The sequence below is a fragment of the Rattus norvegicus genome, chromosome 2 (assembly GCF_036323735.1).
Source record: "Rattus norvegicus strain BN/NHsdMcwi chromosome 2, GRCr8, whole genome shotgun sequence".
In the NCBI taxonomy this organism is placed as follows: Eukaryota; Metazoa; Chordata; class Mammalia; order Rodentia; family Muridae; genus Rattus; species Rattus norvegicus.
In genome coordinates, this window is record NC_086020.1 from 233,948,183 (window position 1) to 233,971,739 (window position 23,557).

The 23,557-nt window shown below is 41.1% G+C and overlaps 1 protein-coding gene across 3 annotated transcripts; it reads left to right on the forward strand.

Annotated features, from left to right (window-relative positions):
• The first annotated feature begins 591 nt into the window (after positions 1 to 591).
• On the forward strand, positions 592 to 22,350 carry Gbp7 (guanylate binding protein 7). 3 transcript variants are annotated; one of them, XM_039103864.2, is made up of 11 exons: positions 592 to 820; positions 4,707 to 4,902; positions 6,282 to 6,409; positions 7,672 to 7,781; positions 8,339 to 8,535; positions 10,286 to 10,531; positions 17,487 to 17,767; positions 18,648 to 18,860; positions 19,889 to 19,991; positions 20,304 to 20,497; positions 20,756 to 22,350. In XM_039103864.2, the coding sequence occupies exons 2-11, from the start codon at positions 4,713 to 4,715 to the stop codon at positions 20,975 to 20,977; spliced, it is 1,884 nt and encodes a 627-aa protein (XP_038959792.1). In that variant the 5' UTR covers positions 592 to 820; positions 4,707 to 4,712; the 3' UTR covers positions 20,978 to 22,350. The 3 variants fall into 3 exon arrangements, with proteins under 3 accessions (XP_038959792.1, NP_001396037.1, XP_038959793.1); NM_001409108.1 differs by having other exon boundaries at positions 707 to 816; XM_039103865.2 differs by having other exon boundaries at positions 819 to 970.
• The last annotated feature ends 1,207 nt before the right edge of the window (positions 22,351 to 23,557 follow it).

Genomic DNA, 23,557 nt, shown 5'->3' on the forward strand with positions numbered 1-23,557 from the left:
GCAAACTTCTTTTCACTTCCTTTAAAGAAACAAGAAAACGAAACAATAAAATATTTTGCATTTAAAAAAATAACGCTTAAGCAACCAAAGATTACAGTTCAATGTGTGTTTTATGTTAGCAGGCATCTGGACAAAGTCACTTAAGACAAAGATTTTTTTTTTCTTCCCCAAAACATCTGTTGTAATCCATTTCGGTTTTGCCTTTAAAAAACTCCATATAGTAGGAGACATAGCAAGCTGATGCCTGGGGGGATGGATAGGAGGGAGAAGCCAGAGCTCAGATGTGCTGCTTCACAGTGAAGTAAATGATGGTGATTGTGGTACACATCTCAAAAGGAAATGTTAGCTGTTTGAAGGGGCAGCTGTGTTAACACAATCTGCATCATACAGATTACCCTCTTAATATGTACAGTATTAATATCATGCATGTGTTGCTAAGTTTTAAACTGAAAACGTTTATCTGCATCAACCTCTTGGAGACAGTTTCCTGTTGCAACATTCTGTTATTTCCCAGTAAATGTCAGGATTTAGAGAATCAGGGAGTGGTTTTCGTCTGACCATCCATCTGTCAGGGAAGACTGAACTTTCCTCTTGTTTACAGATTCCGTTTTCTTTCCTGGAAACGGTGCAAAATCTTCTCAGAAAGTAAGCATAAGCCTTTGTAGTTTCAATTTCAGTTCTCTGTCCCCACAACTAAATGCTTGCCATATCCGGCTTGACTCTAACGTTTAAGTATAGAGCTTTTTGGAGGAATCAGGCGCTGCAGCAGCAAGCCTAGGGAGCTGAGCCCAGGAAGCAGAGAATCTTCCGGTGCAGGTAGGTGAGTTCCCTGCAACTGGGTACCCTACACACACATCTCCTGAGGAGCTTCAGGGAGGTCCCGAGGTCCCAGGGCACAAACTCCACGCTGGGTGAAAGATGTCACTAGCGGATGGATGACTGAGATCAGAAGCCGCTTGGTGGCCTCAGGGTATGTGGACAGAGTTGCTTAGTACTGGAGTTGCAGCTACTCCGGTGCAGTCGCCACAGCCAGGCGTGGGGGTGGGGGGGATGCGGGGGTCGATGAGCGGTTCTAACCGGAATATCAGCCCAGGGCTACCCATTCCCGCGGGTTACCCATTTCCGTGCACTGCTTCCACTAACAGCGCGAAGTCCTTTTTAGTTCTGAGGGACCTAACCCCAGGTTACAGGCAGAGCTTCCTCCTCATCTACCGCAGTGCTGGGGTGCTGGGGTGCTGGGCGCTGTGTGCTCAGCCTGGAGTTGAAGAAATAGGAAACAGAGCCACCCCTTGTCGAATTCCCAATGAGTTCTGGTGCACTCCTGTGATACCAGTGCACTCTCGCGCCCTGCGGTGAGGGGTGGGGATGGGGACTGAGGGAGTCAGTTCCATTCTTATTATTCAAAATTAAAAAAAGCAAGAAAGCCGGAGCCCCTTGGTGCATTGTGAACCGTTTCACAGGTTTTCGAGCTCGTGAAAAATCTAGGGCGGAGGCAGTTTTTACTGTTTTCCGTGCGACTTAGGCTGCCTTTGGAAACCGTGGATAATTTACAAGACCAATCTCAGCTACGCAGTTCTACTTATTTAATGTGGATGTGAAGCTTCTTAGTTGGGATAATAACTCAGATATGCATGAGAGCAGGAAGGAAAAAAATAACATGTTCATCCATATATTTCTAATATAGATAGAACTGGTCATTAAGGTAGTGTCTTTTACGGAATTTAAGGTGAGCTTACATTTCCCACTCGACACCTACCCTAAACTGATGTTAAGTAAGAAACACCTATAGTTTTTAAGATGCCACCAGAGGACATACGGCAGCCAGAGTGCACTTTATATCATAATGACATGCCATGAATCAATGGAGAGTTGGTATTTCCCAATTAACAAAATTTTAAATTGGGAAAAGGTGAAGTGGGGAAGTTGGTTCTATCAGGGAAGTATTGGTAGGAGGATCTATCAAAGGGAGACGGGCAAGTTGGTGTTTACTCCCTGCTCAACTGGGTAGCTTATAGACTTCCTAAGCACTCATTCCTAAGCATGACCTCCTACATATGTGAAAAGGAGATACAGTAGTGTTTAATACATAGGACAGCATGCTCTTGTCTATAAGCATAACAGACTATCATTAATAATGTCAGGGACTGGTGCTTACCCATGGGATGAGTCTCAAGTTGGACCAGTTATTGGTTGGCCATTCCCTCGGTCTCTGCTCCCTCCCTGGTGTCTGCATTTCTTTTAGATAGGATAAATTTTGGGCTGAAAGTCGTGTGTGTGGGTTGGTATCTTTATTGCTCCACTGGGGCTCCTGCCTGGAATGGGAGGTGGCCTCTTCAGGTCCCATATCTCCAATGTAGCAATAAAATCTTAAGACACCAGATAAGCTTTCTTTTCTTAAATTGCTTCTGCTAAGTATTTTTGTTGGAGAAAAGTAACTAACACGTTGACCTTGTGTCTTTTGGCCTTGGGAAATTCACTGATTAGTTGTAAGAATAGTACATGGGTTCCCTGGGATTTTCATACAAAAGCCTATTGACAGCAAACAAAGATAGCTTCGTCTTATCCTTGCTTATCTACGTGCCTGTAGCATCTTTTCTTGTGGTACTGTAGGTCATAGTTAGGGTTTCATTGTTGTGAAGAGACACCAGGACCACAGCAACTCCTATAAAGGAAAACATTTCATTGGGGCTGGCTTACAGTTCAGAGGTTCAGTTCATTATCAGCATGGTGGGGGGGTGGTGCATGGCAGTGCACGGGTAGACATGGTGCTGCAGAAGGAGCTGAGATCTGGATTGGCAGGCAATAGGAAGAAAAAAAAAACCCAAAAAAACCAAAAACGCTGGGCCTGGCTTGAGTTTCTGAAACCTCAGAGCCCTCTTTCTCCCAAACCCCAATAACACATTTTCTCCAACAAGGTTACAGGTCCTAATCTTTTCAAATAATGCCACCCCCTATGAGCCTATGGGGGAGGGGGGTTTTCATTCAAACCACCTCACTACTAAGACAGCCACTGTAGAGAACCGTGCCTCCCTCTAGGCAGGTGCTATGGGGGTGGGGCTCGGTGCCACTACATAACAAACATGTTATAGACAATGTGTGATAAGGAATCTCTATCCCTCGACCTGCAATCCTTCCTCTTATTCTTCCTTCAGAGCCCCCAGGTCCATCTACTGTTTGGCTGTGGGTATCTATCTGTCAGAGTCAGCTGCTGCGTGCAACCTAGGACAACATGCCTTCAAAATAACAGAATATCGTTAATAGTGTCAGGGATTGGTGCTTGCCCCCTGCTCCCCAACGGAATGGGTCTCAAGTTGGTCTGGTTATTGGTTGACCATTCCCTCAGTCTCTGTTCCATCCCCTGTGACTGATTTCTTGAAGACAGGGTATATTTTGGGTTGAAAATTTTGTGGGTGGGTTGGTGTCTCTATTGCTACACTGGGGTTTCTGCCTGGCTACAGGAGGAACTCTTTTCAGGTTCTACATCCCCTATGTTGTGAGTCACAGCTAACGTCACCCCCATTGATTCTTGGGCGCCTTCCTTATCCTAGGTCTATGTCTCCTCCTAGAGACACTCAGTTGCAGATTTCTATTTATTTTCATAGCCATCGAGTCATCTCCCCTGTCCTTCCCCACACCTGATCCTGAAACCCCCCTATTCTTCTCCTCATTCCCCCCATCCTAGTTCCTTCCCTCCACCTGCCTCTTACTACTATTTTCTTCCCCCTTCTAAGTGAGATTTTTCCTTCTTGTTTAGCTTCTTTGGTTCTGTGGAGTGTAGCTAGCTTGATGTCTGTATTTTATGGCTACTATCCACTTATAAGAGAATATATAAACAAACAAGTAAATAAATATTAAAATAAAAACAAACAAACAAACAAGTAAATAAATATTAAAATAAAAAAATTAGGTGGCATTTTGAGCTTTTTGGGATCCTACCAAGAAAACAAAACAAGAACAATAACAGAAAACCCTAAAATGTAAAATGTCACCCCTGAAAAATCACAATGGGAAAGCCAAGTGTGATGATGCCTTTATGTAATCCCAGGAGATCAGGAGACTCTGTGACAGGATTGGGTGTTCAAGGGCAGCCTATCCACATAGAGCGCTTGATGCTAGCTAGCCTGTGCTACATGAGACCTTGTTGGAGTGGAATAAGGTGAAAATGACCTATTATCGGATTTGCTTAAAGCACTGCTCTCAGCTGTGCTTGTTGCCAAGCAGGGCTTCACTCTGATCCCTAGTACAGAACAACTAGAGAAAGAGCTAAAAGCCATTGCCCTTAACCCAATCAAAAAAAGCTTACACCAGTCAAATGTAATATATGTCTTTGTAAAGCCAAAACTTGACTGTCATGTATGCTTCTGGAAAAACCCCTCAATACCAAACAACAACAACAACCTTTGCCTGCCTTCTCCCCACACCTTGGGGTCTTAGATTATAACACGAAACTGGAAACTGGACTCTGGACAGAAGCCTTCAGGAGCCATCCTGGCTTTGGGTCACTGGTGAATCCATCTCCCCTCTTCCACTCCTGTTGCTTTGAAAGTGCTTATTCCAGAGAGACTCCTGAAACATTGTCACACAAACCCAACAACAAAGACCAATAATCCTAAATGGAAGCATCCATTGCACAGACACATTGGCGTGCCACAAGAAGTGGCTTGGAGATTTCATATTTAACTGAGAAGGCATTTTGGTGTTCACAGGTTACCATGGCATCTGCTAGCAGCATGGAGGCTCCCATTTGTCTAGTGGAAAATGAGAATGAAGAGCTGAGGGTGAACCCCAAAGCTATAAACATTCTTGAGAGGATCACTCAGCCTGTGGTGGTGGTGGCCATTGTAGGACTGTACCGTACGGGGAAGTCCTACCTGATGAACCGCTTGGCCGGACAGAACCATGGTGAGTGCCATCCACAGACAGGACAGAGGCCATTTGGAATCATTGGCAATGCAAAGAGATCATTCTCTTCTGCCCAGGTCAAGCCCCATCATGTTTCCTCCTTCTCTCGTCTTGCTTATCATGGAGTCAATGCGAATGCAATTCATTGTATTTGTTTATTAAAATACAGAAGATGGAATGATGGAAGGAAGCAAGAAAGGGAGGAAGGGCTGCCTCTGTGAGGCAGGATAGGAGGGATGGAGGAGAGAGAACAGGAGGAGAGAGGGGGAGGGAGAGAGAGAGGGAGGAGAAAGAGAGGAAGGGAGAGAAGGAGGAAGGAGTGAGAACAGAAGAAGAGGGAGAGGAGGTGGGACAGAAGGAAGGAGAGAGAACAGGAGGAGGAGGGAGGAGGGAGGAGAGAATGATTTCTTATTTCTTTACAGACCAGGTCAAAATGTTAAACTTTGTGAACGTTCAAATGTCATTTCATGTCACCTTATAGTCTTCCAAGACTCCTCATTTTCATGAAACTTCCCCCACTGATTTCCAAAACAGTTATAAAAATCTAAGTATGTATCTATAAAAATCAGTTCACTTTGACCTACTATTAAACTTTTTAAGGAGTGTACATATATACAAATATTTATATAAAATGTATATGTATATTTTAGTGTATCAGAATATCTATATTGGAAGTGTCCTGATGCCAGTGGCTCAACAAATTTATAAGATTCATCCAGCTTGTCATAAGTATTATTAAATTACTTATTTTTAATTTCATACCATGCCATTATAAGGATAGCATTATTTATTGTGGTGAGCACTGATTTATTTCTAGAACTTATTTCGGAGGACAAGGGTTTCACACATAAACTTGTATTGCCACATTTTTGCATGAACTTCTCTTTCTGTAACACAACCAGAAGAGGATCTGTAGATGGCAGGACATTTGCATGTGCAGTGTTCCTTGATGACATCATATTGGTCTTTAAAGTTTGTGTGTAGTTTATATGTTTATTTATAGCAATACAATATTCTATACTCCTTTACAAAAATTGTGTCTGATTTTAAATTTTGCTAATGTGGTAAACTTGGCTTGGTTCCACTGGCTTTCAGACAAGGGGGAACAGCTCTTCACGTCTTGCAATTTGCATGTCTTGCTTTGTACAATGCACACTCAAGTCTTTCAAAAACGAGAACATTCTGTTTTCTTCTTACTGCTCTCTTGACAATTTGCCCTGGTTCCCTACTTTCTTCTTCCTTTATAGACCGTGCACCTATTCTTTCCCTCCTAATACCTTGTACCTGAACAAGCACAGCACTGTTATGAGTGGAACCTCTGCCTCCTATGTTCTAAGAATTCATAGAAATCCATGTTGCTCTCATATTCTCTCATACAGGCTTCAATTTGGGCACCACAGTTAGGTCTGAAACTAAGGGCATCTGGATGTGGTGTGTGCCTCACCCCTGCAAGCCCAAATTCACACTCGTGCTCCTGGACACAGAGGGCTTAGGTGATGTGGAAAAGGTAAGTCTGGTCTTGGTTCTCTGTGGATCATTTGACTGTTGCTTTAGTCCAACAAAAGAATTGCAACCAAGTTGCTTGTAAGGAGAATAAGCTGCTTCCCTTGGTGAAGGTGCTCCTTTGATGAACTCAAATTCTTTGTCGTAATGAGGGATAGTCTTATCTTGACACTTGTGTAAATAATGCAGTTCAGTCGATATCTGTTGAGAAGCTGAATCCCAGTGTTTCATACTATGGACTACAACTCCCAGTCACCAACTCTGTATTAAACCAAGATGAATCCTTGTGCAAGCAAGTTGGTGTCTGACCTAAGCTTTGCTTCTATTGATCTGAATTTAGTGTTTTTCAGGGATATAAAAGTGGGCATTTGAAAAACTATGCCCTCAGAATATAAAAGATTTCCTGCCTGCTGCATCACATCTAATAAACCCTAAATCCATATTATGCCCACGAACAAGGGGTATACCATAGTATACCATGATGATAGGGTTTGACTCACTGGCTCTCAAGTTTCTGGACAGGATAGAATCGAATTCTCTTTGCCTGGCCTTCACAGCATCACATCTTACCTCGAATCTTGATTTCTTGCCCCAACTTCCAAGTCCTCAAACAAAATACATGTGCAATGCATTCATATGGCCTGTGCTTTACGATTTTTTAATTACTGAGTTTTAATCTTCCCACATGTGTGATTTATTTAAATCTATAATTACACCCACTAGTAATTATTTTAAAAAGGCTGTTTTTATACCATTGCTATCCCAATTACAGTCATTAAAATTAATTATTTTCTTCTCTATTAGCATTTCATTCTACTTTTGCCACAGATGACCATCATGGTTGTATATCTATATTTACAGGACTTTTTCCCCATCCCCATTGTTATATGAAAATTTGCATTCACACAGCTAAATGTAGTGTATGATGTTTTGTAGACGTTCCATGAATAGTAGTTGAATTTCAGTAACTATTCCTGTCTCTAATATGATGTAATTAAGGAACTGTTAATAGAACGGTATGTTAATATTATGCCCACCATTTCATCATATTTAACTACTATAGCAAGCATTTTTCATATTGTGTCTGTGTCATTGATTTCGCTTGTGGAAGCTGGCAAAGGTCTGTTTCAATATTGAAAAGGAATTATGAATTTGTTATTTTTCATCCTGTTATTTTGATGTGTTTCTTCGTAAGCAGCTAATAAACAAATTGATGAAAAAGTGCAGGTTAGAGTCTGAAATCGTTTTCCCTTATGTGCTCTCCAGTGTGACCCTAAGAATGACTCGTGGATCTTCGCCCTGGCCGTGCTTCTGAGCAGCACCTTTGTCTACAATAGCATGAGCACCATCAACCACCAGGCCCTGGAGCAGCTGCAGTATCCTTCCAGGGACCAAAATGCCATGTTTCATTGACTTAATCTAGTGACAACTGGGCATGTTGCGTATATTATTCAGTTCTTAGGATTTAGGAAAAGGGTATTGTACTGGCTGGTTTTGTGTGTCACAAAGCTGAAGTTACCACAGAGGAAATCATGAGGAAATGCCTCCATGAGATCCAGATGTAAGGCATTGTCTTAATTAGTGATCAAGGGTGGGAGGGCACATTGTGGGTGGTGCCCTGGGCCATTAATTAATCCTGAGTTCTATAACAAAACACGCTGAGCAAGCCATGGAAAGCAATCCAGTAAGCAGCACCCTCCATGGTCTCTGCCTCAGCTCCTGCCTCCAGGTTCCTGTCCTGACTTCCTTCATTGATGAACAGCAATGTGGAAGTTGAGCTGAATAAACCCTTTCATCCCCAGCTTGCTTCTTGGTTATGTTTTGTGAGGGAATTCAAACCCTAAGACTGGTAGTTGGGACTTATAAAATGGATTTGTAAGAGAAATCTGGGGAGGGTAGAGTGGTGCCTTTTATTCCTTAGCTAAGATCCCAGCTATGTCACAGAACTGACAGAGCTGATCAGGACAAAATCCACCCCACGATCTGAAGAAATAGATGACTCTGATGAGTTTGTAGGTTTCTTCCCAGACTTTATCTGGGTTGTTCGAGATTTCGTTCTGGAGCTGAAGTTAGATGGACGTGTCATCACAGCAGACGAGTACCTGGAGAATGCCCTGAAGCTAATCCCAGGTATCAAAGCCTAGCTTGGGTGGGAAGGGCTCTAGCTATCTCATTCAGAAGGTGACATAAATGTTGATTTGACACTGACATGAGCTCTAAGCCAACAATAAACTGATGAAAGCTGAAAAGCAGTTGGTAAACATTTTCCATGGTTATTATCCTGGAGCATATTCAGCTGCTGGAGTTTAAGAGCAAGGGTGAACAATGAGGCACAAATGGTGGACCTAATGGTCTCAAGCCAACTAATAGTGGGAAAAGGTAGTTGGATGGGAATATATTCTATAATGTCCACACCCCATACATTATAAAGGATTTCTGTGTTTGTCTGTCTATCTATCTATCTATCTATCTATCTATCTATCTATCTATCTATCTATCTATCTATCTATCTATCTCTATATATTCTCTCTACATATATATGTGTGTGTACTAACCTTAGCTATATATGTATGTATGTCTATCTGTCATCTATCTATCTATCTATCTATCTATCTATCTATCTATCTATCTATCTATCTAATCTATCTATATGTATCTTTCTACACACACACACACACACACACACACACACACACACACTCAGAGAGAGTTCACAGATCACATAAAATTTCATAAAATGAACTGATCTACTCCAGGTTCTAATTCTTTTGTACAGTGTATTTCACTACTACTTGACTACTTAAGATTTTTTCTTTAGAGAGAGAATATATTATAAATAGTTAAGAAAAACATTGATATTTCCTCTCATCAAGACTCAAATCTTTTATTTTACCTTTCTTATAACATCTGCCTCTTCTCTTGAAAGCCCTACAGCTAATATATCTGACATTAGAAATTTATTGAATATACAGTATTTATCTCTTGAGAGGGGTCTCTCAGTGATTTTATTTATTCATTCATATTTTTTTCTTTCAACAGACATTCATTGAATGCTTGGGTGGCATGGGATTGCTCTATTTCTCAGAGGTCTTTACATTATAGTCAATTAATATTATTCCTCATAATTGGCAAGGCACAGAATCCTGAGTGTATTTATGGTGTATCTGTACAGGAAGCTGATAAGTGTGCTTTTCTGTCCTAACATGGTATGTTATGTCAACTTTCATTCTTCCTGGTAGCATCTTATTCCTCTCCACATCACTATGTTTCATGGTCCAAATTCATTTCTGAAAAGGATACAGGAAAATCAGATAACTACTTCTAACACTTTGGTTTCATTAGTTAATTATCCAGTAAATGTTTCTTAAATTCTTAATTCACTGCGACCTTGCCAAGTACTAGGAAGACCAAAGATTAGTTGCCCTCATCCCAAGGATGAATGGTGCTCTTGATCTTCACCATTACTTCTTTGCTCTTTGCCTAGTCTTAGATCAGTGGTTCTCAATCTTTCTACTGCTGCAACCTTTTTAATATAGTACCTCATGTTGTGGTTGCCTCCAACCTTAAGATTCTTTCATTTCTACTTTATAACTGTAAATTGGCTACTGTTATGAGCCATAGTGTAAATATCTGTGTTTTTCCAATGTTCTTCAATGACCCCTGTGAAATGGCCATTTGACTTCCAAAGGGATCGTGACCCAGAGGGTGAGAACCACTGTTGTAGATGCCCAAATGAGGAGTGGTCATGTGGGAACATTACAGCAGACAGAGCAATAAAAGAACAGCTGTGATCCCACGTTCTCTGGAAAGGAAAACACTGGGCTCCTAGCCTGAAGACTGTCCTTTTAAAGAATATATTTCATTTTTATGTGTTTTACAGGCAGGAGTCTCAAAGCCCAAAATTCTAACTTGCCCAGGGAATGCATCCGGCACTTCTTTCCAAGACGGAAGTGCTTTGTCTTTGATCGACCTATAAAAGAAAAAGAACTCTTAGTCCATGTTGAAGAAATGCCAGAGGACGAGTTGGATCACAATTTCCGAGAGCAATCAAATGTATTCTGTTCGTATATCTTCTCCAATGCAAAGGCCAAGACCTTGAAAGAGGGAATCATGGTCAATGGAAACAGTGAGTTACCCTTGCCCTGGTTAATATCTGTTTACTTTAAAATTGTGTATTGTAAAATGTTAATTATATGTTAGTATCTGATGTGAACAAAGAAACAATTGTTCATGCTACTCAGAAAACTATTTTCTAAGAAGGACAAAAAATGTAAGAGAAATATTGTCTCTCTATGTGGGGCTTTACTGAAATCTAATACACAGTAGATGCTCATGATCAAAGAAGCAAGACAAGGATTAAAGAGGGAATAGCTGTGTTTGAAGTCATGTAAAGGACACATTTCTTTGCTTGGCTGAAAAAGACGGTTCCAAAGTAGATAAGAGACTAAGGTTGCTAAAAGTTAATGTGAGTTTGAGATTTAAAAAAAAATCAGTATTTTGGGCTAGGATGATGGCTCAGTCAATAGAGTGCTTAACTGAGAAGCAAGACTTCTTCTTCTTCTTCTTCTTCTTCTTCTTCTTCTTCTTCTTCTTCTTCTTCTTCTTCTTCTTCTTCTTCTTCTTCTTCTTCTTCTTCTTCTTCCTCTTTTTCTTTTGCTTCTGCTGCTTCTTCTGCTTCTTCTGCCTCCTCCTCCTCCTCCTCCTCCTCCTTCTTCTAAGAGTTATGGGGACAGGAAGCAAAACCTTTCCCAGTGGGTCACTAGGAGTGATAGTAAATGGAACTGTTCCCTTTTCCATCCCTTGATTCCTAGACCGATGAATCTTGGCTAGGGGAGAAACTCTACCATATATTTCCTTTCTCAGCTTGCTCCTTTTCTTTCTGTCTTTCTTTTTTTAAATTGGAACTTTTTATTTACATTTCAAATGTTATCCCTTTTCCTGGTTTCCAGTCCATAAACTCCCTACCCTAGTCCCCTCCCCCTTCTATAAAGATATTCCCCTCCTCCCCACCCTGACATTCCCTTACATTGGGGCATCTAGACTTAGCAGGAGCAAGGGCTTCTCCTTCCATTGGTGCCCAACAAGGCCATCCTCTGCTACATATGCAGCTGGAGCCATGCGTCTGTCCATGTGTACTCTCAGGATGGTGGTTTAGTCCCTGGGAGCTCTGGTTGGTTGATATTGTTTTTTATGGGGTTGCAAACCCCTTTGGCTCATTCAATCCTTTTTTTAACTCTACCATTTGGGACCCTGTTCTCAATTCAGTGGTTAGCTGTGAGCATCAATCAACCTCTGTATTTGTCATGCTCTGGCTGAGCCTCTTAGGAGACGGCTATATTAGGCTCCTATCAGCTTGCACTTCTTGGCATCAGCAATATTGTCTGGGTTTGGTGGCTCTATATGGGCTGGGTCCCCAGAAGGGGCAGTCCCTGGATGGCCTTTCTTTCAGTTTTTGCTCCAAACTTTGTCTCCATATCTCCTCCTATGAATATTTTTGTTCCCCCTTTTAAGAAGGAATTGAGCATCTGCACTTTGGTCGTCCTTCTTGAGCTTCATGTGGTCTGTGGATTGTATATTGGGTAATCGAAGATTTTGGACTAATATTCACTTATCAATGAATGCATACCATGTGTGTTCTTTTGTGACTTGGTTACCTCACTCCAGATGATATTTTCTAGTTCCATCCATTTGCCTATGAATTTCATGAAGTCATTGTTTTTAATAACTGTATAGTACTCCATTGGGTAAATGTGCCACAATTTTAGTATCCATTCCTCTGTTGAAGGATATCTGGGTTCTTTCCAGCTTCTGACTATTATAAATAAGGCTGCGATGAACTTAGTAGAGCATGCGTCCTTGTCATATGTTGGAGCATCTTTTGGGTATATGCCCAGGAGTGGTATACCTGGGTCCTCAGGTAGTACTCTGTCCAATTTTCTGAGGAACCTCCAGACTGATTTCCAGAATGGTTGTGCAAGTTTGCAATCCCACCAATAATGGTTCCTGTTTCTCCACATCTTTGCCAGGATCTGTTGTCACCTGAGTTTTTTATTTTAGCCATTCTGACTGGTATTAGGTGGTATCTCAGGGTTGTTTTGATTTGCATTTCCCTGATGATTAAGGGTGTTGAACATTTCTTTAGGTGCTTCTCAGGCATTCAATATTCCTCAATTGAGAATTATTTCTTTAGCTCTATACCCCATTTTTAATAGTGTTATTTGATTCTCTAGAGTCTAACTTCTTGAGTTCTTTGTATATATTAGATATTAGCCCTCTATTGGATGTAAGATTGATAAAGATCTTTTCACAATCTGTTGGTTGTTAATGAAAGTGTCCTTTGCCTTACAGAAACTTTACAATTTTATGAAGTCCCATTTTTTGATTCTTGATCTTATAGCATAAGCCATTGGTTCTTGTTTTTTTTATCTTTATTAACTTGAGTATTTCTTATTTACATTTCGATTGTTATTCCCTTTCCCGGTTTCTGGGCCAAACATCCCCTTAGCCCCTCCCCCTTCCCTTCTATATGGGCTTCCCCTCCCCATCCTCCCCCCACTACCACCCTCCCCCCAACAATCACGCTCAGTAGGTGTTCAGTCTTGGCAGGACCAAGGGCTTCCCCTTCCACTGGTGCTCTTACTAGGCTATTCATTGCTACCTATGAGGTCAGAGTCCAGGGTCAGTCCATGTATAGTCTTTAGGTAGTGGCTTATTCCCTGGAAGCTCTGGTTGCTTGGCATTGTTGTTCATATGGGGTCTCGAGCCCCTTCAAGCTCTTCCAGTTCTTTCTCTGATTCCTTTAACATGGGTCCCGTTCTCAATTCAGTGGTTTGTTGCTGGCATTCGCCTATGTATTTGGTGTATTCTGGCTGTGTCTCTCAGGAGAGATCTACATCTGGATCCTGTCAGCCTGCACTTCTTTGCTTCATCCGTCTTATCTAGTTTGGTGGCTGTATGTATGGGCCACATGTGGGGCAGGCTCTGAATGGGTGTTCCTTCTGCCTCTGTGCTAGACTTTACCTCCCTAATCCCTGACAAGGGTATTCTTGTTCCCCTTTTAAAGAAGGAGTGAAGCATTTGCATTTTGGTCATCCTTCTTGAGTTTCATGTGTTCTGTGCATCTAGGGTAATTCAAGCATTTGGGCTAATATCCACTTATCAATGAGTGCATACCATGTGTGTTTTTCTGTGATTGGGTTACCTCACTCAGGATGATATTTTCACGTTCCATCCATTTGCCTATGAATTTCATAAAGTCATTGTTTTTGATAGCTGAGTAATATTCCATTGTGTAGATGTACCACATTTTCTGTATCCATTCCTCTGTTGAAGGGCATCTGTGTTCTTTCCAGCTTCTGGCTATTATAAATAAGGCTGCTATGAACATAGTGGAGCACGTGTCTTTGTTATATGTTGGAGCATCTTTTGAGTATATGTCCAGGAGTGGTATACCTGGGTCCTCAGGTAGTACTCTGTCCAATTTTCTGAGGAACCTCCAGACTGATTTCCAGAATGGTTGTGCCAGCTTGCAATCCCACCAATAATGGTTCCTGTTTCTCCACATCTTTGCCAGGATCTGTTGTCACCTGAGTTTTTTATTTTAGCCATTTTCACTGGTGTAAGTTGAAATCTCAGGATTGTTTTGATTTGCATTTCCCTTATGACTAAAGATGTTGAACATTTCTTTAGGTGTTTCTCAGCCATTCGGCACTCATCAGCTGTGAATTCTTTGTTTACCTCTGAACCCCATTTTTAATAGGGTTATTTGTCTCCCTGCAGTCTAACTTCTTGAGTTCTTTGTATATTTTGGATATAAGCCCTCTATCAGTTGTAGGATAGGTAAAGATCTTTTCCCAATCTGTTGGTTGCTGTTTTGTCCTAACAACAGTGACCTTTGCCTTACAGAAGCTTTGCAGTTTTATGAGATCCCATTTGTCGATTCTTGATCGTAGAGCATAAGCCATTGGTTTTTTGTTCAGGAAAACTTCCCCAGTGCCCATGTGTTTGAGACTCATCCCTACATTTTCTTCTATTAGTTTGAATGTATCTGGTTTGATGTGGAGGTCCTTGATCCAGTTGGATTTGAACTTTGTACAGGGTGATAAGAATGGATCAATTTGCATTCTTCTCCATGCTGACCACCAGTTGAACCAACACATTTGCTGAAAATGCTGTCTTTTTTCCACTGGATGGTTTTAATTCCTTTGTTGAAGATGAAGTGGCCATAGGTGTGTAGATTCATTTCTGGCTTTTCAGTTTTATTCCAATGATCTACTTGTCTGTCTCTGTACTAATACCAGGTAGTTTTGATCACTATTGCTCTATAATACAGCTGGATGTTGGGGATGGTGAGTCCCCCAGAAGTTCTTTTATTGTTGAGGATAGATTTCAATATCCTGGGTTTTTTGTTATTCCAAATGAATTTGCAAATTGCTCTTTCTAACTGTGTGAAAAATTGACCTGGGATTTTGTTGGGGATTGCATTGTATCTCTAGATTGCTTTCGGTAAATGCTCATTTTTACTATATTTACTATATACCTGCCAATCCATGAGCATGGGAGATCTTTCCATTTTCTGAGATCTTCATTTTCTTTCTTTAGAGACTTGAAGTTCTTGTCATACAGATCTTTCACTTGCTTGGTTAGAGGCACCCCAAGGTATTTTATATTATTTGTGACTATTGTGAAGGGTGTCGTTTCCCTAATTTTTTTCTCAGCTTGTTTATCCTATGAGTAGAGGAAGGTTACTGATTAGTTTGAGTTAATTTTATATCCAGTCACATTGCTGAAGTCGTTCATCAGGTTTAGGAGTTCTCTGGTGGAATTTTTGTGGCCACTTAAGTATACTATCATATCATATGCAAATGGTGATATTTTGACTTCTTCTTTTCCAATTTGTGTCCCTTTGATCTCCTTTCATTGTCTGATTGCTCTGGCTAGGACTTCGAGTACTATATTGAATAATTAGGGAGATAGTGGGCAGCCTTGTCTAGTCCGTGATTTTAGTGGGATTGCTTCAAATTTCTCTCCATTTAATTTGATGTTGGTTACTGGTTTGCTGTATATTGCTTTTACTATGTTTCTGTATGAGGCCTTGAATTCCTGATCTTTCCAAGACTTTTAACATGAAATGGTGTTGAATTTTGTTCAATGTTTTCTCAGCATCTAATCATATGATCATATTTTTTCCCTTTGAGTTTGTTTATATAGTGATGGATATCTGAATATTGAACCATTCATGCATCCTCGAGGTGAAACCTACTTATCACAATGGTTGATCATTTTGATATGTTCTTGGATTGGTTTGTGAGAATTTTATTGAGTAATTTTGCATTATATCCATAAGGGAAATTGGTCTAAAGTCCTCTTTCTTTGTTGGATCTTCATGTGGTTTAGATATAAGCATACTTGTGGTTTCATAGAAGCAATTGGGTAGTGTTCCATTTGTTTCTATTTTGTGGAATAGTTTGGAGAGTATTGGTATGAAGTCTTCCTTGAAGGTCTAATAGAATTCTGCAGTAAACCCATCTGGTCCTGGGCTTTTTTGGGAGATTTTTAATGTCTGGGGAACATGAGTTCCATCCCTAGATTCCACCGACAGAATTGAGAATGGTGGTACACACTAGGAACTGGGGGCCTAGCAGAGGCAGGCTGGTTCTGGGGACCAGTCTTGTCTACTTTCAACCAGTGAGAGACTGTTTCAATAGAATCTAAAATTCAAAGCAGGTAAGAGCTTCAGAAACAGTCTTTAGTGGGTTACCTCCTTCAGCCATAATATTAGGGGAGATGCCTAATCTTATTGTAATTTGATATGCCATGTTTGCTTGTTATCTCTGGGAGGCCTGCCCTTTGCTGAATGAAAATGGAGAAGGAGTAGATGAGTAGGGGAGGGAGAAGGTGAGGGGATAGTTAGGGACCAGGTGGGGGAAAGGGGGAGGGGAAACAGCAGTCAAGATGTAATATATGGGAGGATAAATTAGTAAAAAATATAAAATTTGGAATGGTCATTCAGAGCCTGCCCCATCTAGGGATCCCGTCCATATATAGAGAGCCACGAAAACTAGACAATATTGATGAAGCCAAGAAGTTCATGCTTGCAGGAGCCTGATATAGCCATCTCCTGAGAGGCTTAGCAAGACCATGACAAATACAGATGCGAATGCTAGCAGCCAACCATTGAACTGAGAACAGGGTCCCCAATGGTAGAGTTAGAGAAAGGATTATAGGAGCTGAAGGGGGTTTGCAACCCCATAAGGACAACAATACCAACCAACCAGAGCTCCCAGGGACTAAACCACCATCCAAAGAGTACACATGGACAGACCCATGGCCCTGGCTGCATATGTAGCAGAGGATGGCCTTGTTGGGCACCAATGGGAGGAGAAGCCCTTGGTCCTGCCAAGGTTGGACCTCCCAGTGTAGGGGAATGTCAGGGTGGGGAGGTGGGAAGGGGAGGTGGTTAGGGAGGGGGAATACCCTTATACCAGAAGGGGGAAGGGAGAAGATAGGGGGATTATGGATGGGAAACCAGGAAACGGAATAACATTTGAAATGTAAATAAAAGATATTCAATTTAAAAAAAGGCTCAAGAAAAAATATAAAATTTAAATGAGGGATAGTATTTGCAGTGATAAAGGTCATTTGGCTTCTATACAAATACCCACAAACACATACAACCGTGCGCGCACACACACACAGACATATACACACAGACACACACACACAGACACACACATACATATGACCTCCCCTACAAATTAACTATTGTCTTATATACATATATCCTTCAATGAAATGGCTCCATATAATCACATAATGCCCACACTAAAAGCTGTTCCTCTCACATAATGCTCTGTTATTGTCCTGAAATTTTTGTTTTTTTTTTTTTGTTTTTTTTTTTTTTTTGTTTAGAAAAACAGATCATCACTTTCATTTGAGGCTGGGTCCCACAAAGTAGGTCTTTGCTTTCATACAGGACATTCTCATTGCTTAAGTAGTGAGCTTCAGTGCCGACTCATGAATCATGTGAAATTGACCAAAGCTAGTTTGACATTTATCCATAAATTTTGTGTCTTGGTCAGGACTGGCGACCCTGGTGACAACCTACGTGGATGCTATCAATAGTGGAGCGGTGCCGTGTTTAGAGAACGCAGTGACAACCCTGGCCCAACGTGAGAACTCTGCAGCCGTGCAGAAGGCAGCTGAGCACTACAGTGAGCAGATGGCCCAGCGACTAAGGCTCCCCACAGACACGCTCCAGGAGCTGCTGGATGTGCACTCGGCCTGTGAGAAGGAAGCCATCGCTGTCTTCATGGAGCACTCCTTCAAGGATGAGAACCAGGAATTCCAGAAGAACTTGGTGGTACTGTGTGACTGTGTCTTCTTTTTTATTCCAGATTCCCTCCTTTAGGAGTATTGATTAATGGCTGCCATCTTGTCCTTGTCGTTTTCCATTCTTGTAAGTGACAGGGCTCTACAGGCTTAAAAGTCAGGGACTTGATGACTTTTTTTCTTCATTGGTGGAGAGGAATTTTCAATGAACCTATCAGCATGAGAAGGCACATGTGCGTCAGCTTGGTTTTGTAGATTGTAAGTATGGTGCAGGGAAGCTAGACCGCTCTCCTTAGGATATCAGAGGACAGAAACAAGATGTAAAGTGAGTCCAGTTCTCGCCTGCTGAAAACTCGGGAGAGAGTCTCCTAACTCAAGAGAGTTCCCTGGATTGTAATTTACACAACACAACATGTTGCTAAATCCCCACACACCCATATCCTCCATGGAGAAATTAATGAAAGGTTCATGAACCTATACAAGGTTCTGGTCACTGTGCTGAGTTGCTTTTTCAAGATACGTTTTCCTCATGACTCTCTGGAGGAAATGCCATGCTAATGAGGCCCCATTGCTCAGTTAGTGGTAGCTTCAATGTTTTTTTTACTGGTCATTTTATTTATTTCCATTTCAACTGTTATCGCCCTTCTCAGTTTCTCCTCTGCAAACCTCCTATCCCATTCTCCCTCACCCCTGCTTCACCTCAGTGTAGCTGAAAGAACCAGCAGTTCTGACGTCTGACCTTGTTATTTCACAGGGGATGAATCTGACCACAGTAAGGGAGGGGACTTTCCAAGGTTAGTTAGACAGTTGCTCAGAGACTGACAGATGGAGTCTATTACTTCCCCCAAGATCACAGTTGGATCCATTCTCTAACAGTTTCCTTTGCTGACTTCTCAACAATCTCATGGCAGGTGACCATAGTGGAAAAAAGGGAAGATTTCTCCCGACAGAATGAAGCTGCATCTCTCAGTCACTGCCAAGCTGAACTGGACAAGCTCTCAGAGTCCCTGAGGGAGAGCATCTCATGTGGAGCTTTCTCTGTTCCTGGGGGCCACAGTCTCTACCTAGAGGCCAGGAAGAAGGTTGAGCAGGACTATGAGCAAGTGCCCAGGAAGGGAGTGAAGGTGAGGGGACAGCATCAGGGAGATGGGTTTAGGATTGCCTGGAAGTCATTTTCCTCAGAACATAGCTCAACTGTTGGTGAGGCAATGCAGGAGCATATCTACCTATGCACTTCCAGCTTCTCTAGATCCAGAATGAATTATTCATCTTTATTTATTTAGAAATTTCATTGTATTTTATTATTATACTGCACATGGTACTGTGTTACATTAAGAAATTTCACACACACACACACACACACACACACACACACACACACACACGGTGTGATGAGCATATCCCTCATATCTCTCTATCCTTCTTCTCAAATTAGTCTTTCCCCAAAAGTAGTTTAAAATAAAGAGTTATAACTGGAGTAGAACAATTTTGTTCCATTGATTAAACAAGGCAATTATTTCTGAGCTAAATAGATGGGATTTGAAGATCAAAGACACACTTGCCCATGAGATATTGATGATCTTGCCTCAGATAGTCAGTTGATTACATCAGGGGAGGAATTATCCTGGCATAAACAGTGAGCCATAACTATGAGTGAAATAACGATGTGAGTACTATTATAAGCATGGCTGCAATAATCATCATCATCATCATCATCATCATCATCATCATCACATATTTAGCACCGTCTTATAAAGTTTCAGTTCCCTTTGTGTTGTTCTGAAATGGAATCTTGATATAACCAGACAAGACTGATACTGAATTTGAATCCTACAACCTTAGCCTCCGTGGTGTTAGGATTACAGACATGAGCCACCATGCCCAGACTTTAATACCTTACATTATATGACAGATATCACCAGTAACCTGAAAGCGCGTTCCAATTCAATCCTCAGAATAAGGGTATAATTAGGTACTACTGTTGTGCACATTTAAGAGTTGTGGAATGGGATGGCTGAGATCCTAATGTGTTTTAAGGCCACAGAAGAACAGGTAGGGCAGCTCAGTGTACTGAGCAGCCATGCAAACCTCAGAAGACAGCTCTGATGGGGGTTTTCTGTCACCTGACAATTTCTCCTGCTTCTTTCACCAGGCAAATCATGTTCTTCAGAGCTTCCTACAGTCACAGATTGTCATAGAGAATTCCATCCTGCAGTCAGACAAAGCCCTCACTGTTAACCAGAAGGCCATGGAAGGTATGTGGGGGTTGGGAGGCTTGGCTCTCACAGCAATCGGTAGGCTTCTGCTCAGCCTGCTGACTGATGAACAGGTAGATCTTCTGACATTGGTTGCACACTCTGCTAACCGAAAATCAAGAGGGAGGTATGGTCACTAGGCGACTGACAGGAACCTTCTGGTGTCATTATGAAATGTGTTCTGGGGATGTGGTGGCTAGAATTCAGATTTCCCTCTTGCATTTTTCAAAATCAGCTATGTCTCCAAACCCAAGAAGGGAGAGCTTAGTCTTGACCCTTGTGTCTTACCTCTCTCAACCTTTTGTGAGACAGTTGAGCGGGCTCAGAAGGAGGCAGCTGAGAAGGAGCAGGAGCTACTAAGACAGAAACAGAAGGAATTGCAACAGGTGATGGAGTCTCAAGAGAGAAGTTACAAGGAAAATATAGTCCAGCTGCATGAGAAAATGGAGACAGAAAGGAAGAACATTCTGGAAAAACAAGAGGAGATGCTGGCACACAAGTTAAAGGTAAGGCCAGGTGGGCCCCTGAACTTCTCAGGACAGTGCCCAGGCCTGGCGTTGGGTGACATCTCTCACACTTCTGAGTGGTGCAGAGGGAATCCGGGCTGCTTTATGTTATCCCTAATAATCCAGGTATCAGGCAAATTCATCAATGAGCCCTTTTTGGTAGAGAGATAGACACATGTCCTTAACTCCCTGAGTTCCAAGTGCAAACCTCCGACTTTCAATAGGCATGGTTTTCCAAGTGTATTTTTCTTTTTATAGGTCCAAGAAGAGATGCTTAATGAGGGATTTAAAAGGAAATATGAAGCAATGGATTCAGAGATAAGTCAACTACAAAAACAGATTCAACAAAACAAGGAGCAGAATAGCTCATTGGCTGCACAAATCTTCGATGGGTTTGGAAATGTATTAATGTCAGTATTGCCTGGTACTGGTAAGCTTTTTGGTCTAGGGCTGAAAATTTTAAGCAGAAAAATGAAATAGCCAAAGAATTCTTGTTAGAAAACTATAGGTATGACTTTCCCCACCTCACTGATACTTATTTTTGAAGCCCATTTCACATTAATTTCATTTACTAAGTTTCCAAAACCAAGAATACAGGTCACTCACCATAAACTAATGGCAAAGTCCCATTGCTAAAGATAACATGATAAGACTCATTGAACAACAGAGAACTCAAGTTGGTACCCATAGATCCTTCACCCTACATGCTAACATCTTTGTCACAGAAAGATACTCTGCATGCTACCAAAGGAAAAGCACAAACTCCAGCCCAGCCACAAACCTTTTGATTTACAATGGTGTCCTGCCTGCAAAATCTGCAAATGCAGTGATGGCATAAATCTTGGGGGAGCAACCAACCAATGTCTGATTTGATTTAAGGCTATCAAAGGATGAAACCCATACCTGACTCTGCTTGAGTGACCAAGAACCTGAGATTAGATAGCCAAGGTAACCAAAGGAAAACCAAACACCATTGTTGTCTTTTCTTTTAAATAATGTAATAAAATGACTCTTACTCACATTCTGCTATGCTCGTAGATCATTCAAAATAGTTACATCTTATAGAAGAGTTTGAATACACATTTTACTGTATACATATGTTATGTTTAAAATCAAAACCTGTTCAAAAAGAAAAATACTTTTATTTTTATCTGGTCATGAACTAATTTGAAATTTTCGTTTTAGGTTAAAAAAAGTTCGAGAATATGTCTCTTATGCATACATTAAAATAGCTATAATTTGAATTTAAAGAATCTAGACTATAGGTGAAAATTATTTAAATTTATTTATAGGTAATAAAGACTGATTAGAACACTCACACATACACTGTATGCAGCTGAATATGTTGCCAAATTATGGTTGTTTATGAACCATTGCTTTGGTTTCCTTCTTTTTTTTTAACTGACCGAGACCATGCTAACAAGAATTGTTATGAATGGGTGCTACTCGAGACCATACTAACAAGCATCTTTATGAATGGGTGCTACCTGAGACCATGCTATCAATCATCTTTATGAATGGGTGCTACTCGAGACCATCCTAAAAAGCATCTTTATGAATTGGTGCTACCTGACATGCAGACCATTTGTATGGACTAGATAAAATGTTAATTATGAAGTCCTGTGCTCATGTTTGGATTTAAATTTAAAACAATTTCAAACAGTCATTTGCTATTTTGCTTTCCTCTGTAGAATGTAAACTTACTTCAGTTATCCCACCAGTAAAGTTTTATTTGGGGTAAGAAATTTTCCATTGAATTCTTGTGTTGTAATGTGGGAAAATGTCATGTTTTTTTTTTTTTTTATTTTCACAATTTCTATCGATGTGAAATAAAATTTAATTTTGGCAAAAAATTCTATATGGTGTGTGTGTGTGTGTGTGTGTGTGTGTGTGTGTGTGTGTGTTAGAATGTGTGTTGGTATGAGTATGAGGGACACCTCCCTTGGTCTCCCTTCACCTTCCACCTTGTGTAAGACAGGGTTTCTTATTTGTTTGTTGTTGTTGCTTCCTGTTGCTTGCCCCAGGCTAGCTGACCAAGTTCTCTGAGGCTCCTGAACCACTGAATTCTCTCACAAGGTCCCTGGAAACCACCCCTATGGCCCTCTAGCTCTTCAGCCCTGTTTCCTCATATTTACTTCCACTGAGGAAGCAGATGTCAAGGTTCCTTGAGTAACCTTTCTCATCCCCATGGTTAGATATCAAAGAGTCTGGGTTCTCACAAGAATTTGACACTAAGTTTATGAATAGAGAAAACCCCAGGACACATTGAGTCACCTACATATGACTTGACTACAGCAAGACCATAAGGAAACTCTCCGAAGTCTCATGGAAAGATGGGAAAGAGACTGTGAAGCTCTGTGAAATGAACTGTGGCCTTAAAGTGATATTGGCATCAGGTTCCCTAAGGAAGGCAGGTTCTGATCTTTAACCAGGGTGCAGCAGGCCTGAGCAATGGAACCTACCATTCCTTGTGCCCTGTTCGTTTAAGAGTATAAAGTCCTATTTCATCTCCTTACTCCAGACCCACCGATCACCATTCCTGCCCACTTATATGCCAAGACGCACTCATTCTGTTACTTATTCTGAAGTCAGTGCTTGTTCTGCTAAGTTACAATTCTTAAAGTAGTTCTGCCAAATTAGGGCAGTTAAGAAGCTCACTTAGGGCGCCCATGTCTATCATATTGAAATGCACTGCACAGTGTTTCTTATAAAATATTTGAAGCAAATTACTATATAAATAAAAGCAAATTACTGTGTGAATAAAGTTTAAAGTTACCCAACTCTAACCTACTATTGACATCACACTTTGATTTATTTGTAGGAACAAACATGCCACCCTCCCCTCCATACACACACTTTTTTTTGTTCAGTAACTCTATAGTAACCATAGTTTCTCTCTAAGTCTGCACGCCAGAGGAGTCCTTAATGCTAAGCAGGCTCTGTCTAAAGTGCTGTAACTCACCTGTGTGAGCTAAACCCTGGTACAACAGCTTTGTACACAGTTACTATTTATTAAATCTCTCTCTGCCATATATAAGTTGAAAAGCAACCCTCAACCTG

Coding starts and splice junctions, on each gene's coding strand:
- Gbp7 (XM_039103864.2), top strand. CDS start 4,713: ATGGCATCTGCTAGCAGCATGGAGGCTCCCATTTGTCTAGTGGAAAAT. Junction 18,861..19,888: donor TGCCCAGGAAGGGAGTGAAG/GTGAGGGGACAG, acceptor TTCTTTCACCAG/GCAAATCATGTTCTTCAGAG. Junction 20,498..20,755: donor TGCTGGCACACAAGTTAAAG/GTAAGGCCAGGT, acceptor TTCTTTTTATAG/GTCCAAGAAGAGATGCTTAA.